This window comes from Anopheles cruzii, chromosome 2 (assembly GCF_943734635.1).
Source record: "Anopheles cruzii chromosome 2, idAnoCruzAS_RS32_06, whole genome shotgun sequence".
Taxonomy (NCBI): Eukaryota; Metazoa; Arthropoda; class Insecta; order Diptera; family Culicidae; genus Anopheles; species Anopheles cruzii.
In genome coordinates, this window is record NC_069144.1 from 33075940 (window position 1) to 33081939 (window position 6000).

General features: G+C 39.3%; 2 protein-coding genes across 2 annotated transcripts; one reads left to right on the forward strand and one right to left on the reverse strand.

Annotated features, from left to right (window-relative positions):
- The first annotated feature begins 882 nt into the window (after positions 1–882).
- LOC128268845 (COP9 signalosome complex subunit 1b) lies at positions 883–2995 on the forward strand. Its single transcript, XM_053006119.1, has 3 exons — positions 883–988; positions 1137–2486; positions 2561–2995. Exons 1-3 carry the CDS (start codon positions 965–967, stop codon positions 2648–2650), a joined length of 1464 nt encoding a protein of 487 aa, XP_052862079.1. The 5' UTR covers positions 883–964; the 3' UTR covers positions 2651–2995.
- On the reverse strand, positions 2898–4347 carry LOC128268846 (corepressor interacting with RBPJ 1). The gene is made up of 3 exons (XM_053006120.1): positions 4108–4347; positions 3764–4044; positions 2898–3703 (listed from the first exon to the last, which is right to left on the reverse strand). Exons 1-3 carry the CDS (start codon positions 4177–4179, stop codon positions 3118–3120), a joined length of 939 nt encoding a protein of 312 aa, XP_052862080.1. The 5' UTR covers positions 4180–4347; the 3' UTR covers positions 2898–3117.
- Between the last annotated feature and the right edge of the window lie 1653 nt (positions 4348–6000).

Consider the following 6000-nt stretch of genomic DNA (forward strand, 5'->3'; position numbering starts at 1 on the left):
TTATTGGGAACGAAGAACCTCACGAGGACCATGCACAGATTACAAAACCAGCTTCGAACAGCGAAAATATGAAACAGAATGTTGAAGACGATGCATCTTTGATGCCCTTGGCTACTGATTCAACGCTAAGCATAAACTAAGCAACTAAGCGACTATCATTAAAATTATTTATTGATATAAATTTATACAATCGATATGGAAAAGATGTATGGAACATTTTTCGGCTGAATTTTATTATACATACAATTACCGTTTTCAATTGCTATTCACAATAAAACTAAGAAAATGTATAAAATAATAAAATTTTAAAGGTCATTCTCTAAAGGTTGCATTTCAAGCTAAGAGTGCGGCGATCTAACCTAAAAATAAGAGAATACGTATGTTCCGGAAGATTTGCTAAAATTTTCCCATTGATTGTGTAAAACACGGGAAACTTCGTTGATTTTATATTATTTGCACACTTGGACAAACAGAACAAAAGGATAGAAGAGTTAAGACATCAGGTTTGTTCGACTTCCAACGATGATGTGCACATTTTATTCTGTTACGTAACAACGTAGCAAATCCAAAGAACCATATTATTCAAACAACACACGCTCGTAATAAACGCACGAATCGTACGCAGCAAATGAATAAAATTAAAATTAAAAATATAAGCATGCATTTCTGATTCATCCGTTTTAAAGATATTGAATATTAGTTTAAGCTTCCAAGAGCAAATTTATTATGTTCAAACGACATTTTGATTTTAAGCTGTTTGAATACGCATATAGAGAGTACATGTTATGAATAGATTGCACAGTACAGAGAACCCGAAACATGAATGTCAAAATCTGACATGACTCTGTCAAACAGGAAACTAAAAGCAGAGTTGCTAAAAGCCACACTCTGAACTTGGGACTTGGGAATAAGCATTATTTTGGTTTGATCGTCGTTTGCGTTGAACAAATTGGAGTTTTGAAAAATGCCGCTACCAGCATGTTTCGCGGTAAGCAACGTGTAGTCAAAGGATTCCGACTACATTGTACATCCCCTATTTTTATAAAGCTTTCTTTTGTTGTTTATCATACGATCGCGCTTCCTGCGACGCGCTCCATTCTAAGTGAGTAAGAATTTGGTATATTTTTCTTCTGTAGAATGCTGTCGAGCCGATGCAAATAGATGCACAACCGGAGGATAACGAAAACAACGAGGAGGATATTTATATTGTCGAAAATCCCTCAATTGACCTGGAGCAACTCGCCAATCAGTACACCGGATTGGCAAAATTGCATCGTCTGGTTTACATTGCAGAACATTGTCCGGGGTTGCGGCTTGAAGCGCTGCGAATGGCAATTAATTATGTAACAACGACTTACAATGTTACTCTTTATCAACATTTACATAAAAAACTCGCTGAAAGCGTAGGCACCTTGTTTTTGCCGGATGTGGCCACACAATCTAGTGGCTCTCAAGAAATACCCACCTTTGACGCAACATGGGTTGAGACTAAGAGCAAAAAATCGGCTCTGAAGTTAGAAAAGCTGGACTGCGATTTGAAGAATTACAAGGCAAATTCCATTAAAGAAAGCATCCGTCGAGGGCACGATGACCTAGGTGATCATTATCTCAATTGTGGTGACCTGTCCAACGCATTGAAGTGCTATTCCCGAGCTCGTGATTACTGCACAAGCGGTAAACATGTTGTTAATATGTGCTTGAATGTAATCAAGGTATCAATCTATCTGCAAAACTGGTCGCATGTGCTAAGCTATGTTTCGAAAGCCGAAGGAACTACAGAGGTCGCGGAAACCTCGAAGGACAAGGATCCAAACCAAGTTGTGATAACGCGACTAAAGTGTGCTGCTGGCCTTGCCGAGCTGGCTACTCGTAAATACAAGTCTGCGGCCAAGCACTTCTTGCAAGCAAATTTCGATCTTTGCGACTTTCCTGAAATGATATCGACGAATAATGTTGCCATATACTGTGGTTTATGCGCATTGGCCACTTTCGATCGGCAGGAGCTGAAGAACGTTATTTCGAGCAGCTCATTTAAACTGTTTTTGGAGCTAGAACCTCAGCTGCGAGATATAATTTTTAAGTTTTACGACTCCAAGTACGCCTCGTGTTTGAAACTTCTAGATGAAATCAAGGACAATCTGCTGCTCGATATGTACATTGCACCGCATGTAAATGTACTGTACACGCAAATCCGGAACCGTGCTCTAGTGCAGTACTTCAGTCCGTATATGTCAGCTGACATGCGTAAGATGGCCACCGCCTTCAACCGTTCAGTGGCTGCGTTGGAAAATGAAATTATGCAGCTTATTTTGGAAGGTCAAATACAGGCTCGGATCGATTCACACAACAAAATACTTTATGCAAAAGATGCAGATCATCGCAGTGCCACCTTTGAAAAGGCTATCAACGTTGGAAAGGAATTTCAACGTCGATCGCGTATGCTTATTCTGCGGGCGGCCATGGTTCGTCGTCAAATCCACGTAAAGGTGTGTGGGCTAGTTCTTAGAAATTATCGACGCTCACAATTTGGATCTGTTACACAGTATTTTCCTCTTTACAGAATCATCCTCGCGAAAGTGGAGGCAACCATGGAGCAGAAATCTGCGTTCCAGCAAGTGGCTCATCCGGTGCCAACATCGCACGTAATTGATAAGTTCACAGTGTTTTGATTTGGGAACTGGAAATTGAATCGAAAAATATTAACTGTTGAGCGCTTACAGCATACAAAGACAGCAAAGGATTGATAATTGGCTAAAAGTTACTAAACCTAAGCTTTGTTCGAAATCGATAGCATGTATGTGTCGTCAGGACCACTTTTTTGTCGCGATTGTGGCTTCGTCAGATTTAACCATTTCATATACCAATGAATCAGAAATAACAATTTATTGATTCGAGAATTTATTTTTGTGGATACAATAGAGAATGATATGTTGAGCGCAAGGTGTTTAGTTTTTCGATACATGATACAATAAACGATTCAGTTTTTCAATACGTGAAATAATAAATGGTTCATTTTAAAAATACGTTCCGAAAAGTATATTGGCAGGGGAAATTACAGAAAATATTAGGAGCTATTGTCTTCGTTCAACGATAAGTGTTCGTTGAATGACAACTTGATTAACGTCTATTACGCTGGTCTCTACGGCTATGGGTAGCACGATCAGTCCTAGCCGGCGGTGAACGACTGCGGTTTCGATATGTTTGTCGCTTTTCGCTGCTTTTTTCGTTCCAGTAAGCTTCCGTCTTACTTTTCTTTTTCGAAGAACGCTTAATGACATCCTTTGAATCATGAGAATATGATGAAGAAGAACTTGTACTTGTAGATCGTTTCCTCAAATGCTTCCTTTTTGCTGACAGTTGTTTCTTTTCAATCTTTTCAAGCTTTTTCAAAAGTTTTTTTTTCTGCTTTTTCGTAAGCGACCGTATAAATTCAGTTTCCGGGGCCAACTGCTCTATTTCTGGTTCTCCAATTAGTTTGTGCAACGTAACTGCTTCCTTGGCGCTGCGTTTCATTGCCAATCCATCTTCTCGAAGCTGTTGCTCCAACTCACACTTCGAAAGTGTTTGGTTTGCTTCTGCTTCAGAATGAATTTTTTTCGCTTCGCTCATAGACAGGCTGTACATCGTACACTCTTTATCCGTGTTAATGTGACCCCATTTGTGGCATTTTATGCAGCGTACGTTGCGCACCTGAATACCGAAGCTATGACGAGTAAAAATAATAAGTTAAAAGTTCACACTGCAACGTTGGCGTTGTACTCACGGTTGGTCACGTATTTCTGTGTCTCCTTTGCAATAACTTTCGCGAGGAGCATTGTATTTACGTTGCCATTCGAATTTACACTCCAATTCATTTGATTCTTGTTCCTGTTCCTTCTTCATCCCTGGTGGTAGCTCGTACATAAAATTGACACTCAATTTATCCTTACTGTCGCGACTAAGAATGGCTTTGTTATCATGCAGCTCTTGTTCCTTCTCGTACTGATTACGCAGTTCTTCCTGCTTTTTTTTGTAAGCCTCTGCTTGCTGTTCCGCCATCCATACCTTCACGAGGCAATATAATCATTAGTATGGTGTTAAAATATGCCACGCAATGGCAATATTTACCCGTTTTAGGTTATCCCGCGATGCCGGATGGAAAAATTTCTTGCACATATAATTGTTAAATCCTTTACCCATCTTGATGTAGTTGCTTTAGGCTTTTGCCTCCTCAATACAAAGCACAAGTTTTAACAATGCAATGAATGTTGCTTTCTTAGTACAGTACAAACTCTATACACTAAGATATCGCGTGTTTGTTTTGATACGCCAGGAACGAGGAAATTAACTTAAACAAGAGCAAACAAATTCAAATACAGCACTACTTTGATTCATGGGCAGAATTGTAAATTGTGATATTGTGAAAATAAGATTTGACGCTGTCATTTAGCATCGTACCGTCTATAACTTCGCTTTGATTACTCTGAATGGTGCGACATTCGTTCCGATCGACGTTCGTCTATAGTCCTACATCGAAACGTCAAACCGATTGCAGAGATGTTTTCAAATTTTCTATCGCATCCTAAAGAAAAGAGCAAATTAACAATTTTCTTGCATTTCTTAGATTCGAATCTTAAACTTGCAAGACAAATGTGACTATTTGACTAAGCTAACTCCCAACCAATTGCATATTGCCTGTGTTAATAATTTAAAGTGGGTTCTGGTTAAATATTTTCTTATCCACTATTGGCGCTCTTCTCAAGCTGTTCCGTTCCGCGTTCCGAAGAGTTTCGTTTCGTTGCATAGGTTGATGTCGGTGGCCAAAAATCCATAATCACAGCCTTCTGCGATTGTTGGTTAGCTGAAAACAGAAAGAACAGGTAGAGGTGAGAACTCAGCGAATATGTATGAAGAAAATCTGATCGACGGTTGATCAACACAAAACTTACCTGCCTACGGAAAGTGAAGTTATTAATTTTTTTACACATCCGAGAGGATGATATTAGGGTGCTTTTACTGTTGAATGCAGTCTGTAGCGCCGTAATATACTTATTATATGTGTATAATTGTGGCATTGTTCCCGTGAGGTACAATAATTGGATATGTTTGTATATGTTTGGGGGAAAAGTAACCTATAGTACTATTTTTGTGTGAAATTCGAAACTTTGAGGTTCGAAACGGTTTGATGGTTATTCTTTAGCTCATGGGCGATGCTACCGCGGACTCATAACCGATTTGACATTACATTTTAATATTAAATCGCCTTTTTCGGTTCGTGTGGCCCCCCAGTATCGATAGCTATGTAAGAACAACACGTGCAACAGGTCGATTGACGATGACGCTCCTTCGCGAGCTTTGGTCAGGCGAAGAGCTCTCGTTTGTTGTAGAGCCAGATAAGAAGAAGCATGATTTAAACTACTGGTAACAATTGAACACTGTAAAATAAAGGTCGAGCAGGTATTCGTGAGAATGTTGTAAATTATTGGTGTTTTCTTGCGCTTTTCACAAAATGAATTCTTAAGAATAAAATCTTTAGGAACTAAGAAAAATGAGCAGGAATTAGGAGCAGGAAAAAATCGCTGATCCTTGATTGCACATCAATGCGAAGCGAAATTTGTAAGATTATCGATTTATAAGCATCTCTTTCGAAGACTCGATGTTACCCTCGTTGCCTCAGCTGATCGATTTGCCAAACGTATTCATATGATTAGGAAATTCGATGTTGGAAGAAAGAGGAACCAGCTTTCGTCGGTGATATGGGTAATCGAAGCCGAATGCCATCGGTTAGGTCAGATTCGTTCACATGTCCTCAGGATGGCATTGGTCTATTGCCATCTATTACCGCCTAGTCATATGTGGTGTTGATAGTTAACGAGCGCATGAATGGAAAAGTGTGAAGAGTGGAGTAACTCAGTAACTTATAGTATTACTATAGTAAAAGCAAATGTGGATTAAAGATTAAGACTTTGAGCAGACGAATGACGAATACAAAAGGTTTTCTGTCGGAACATTATTAAGCTT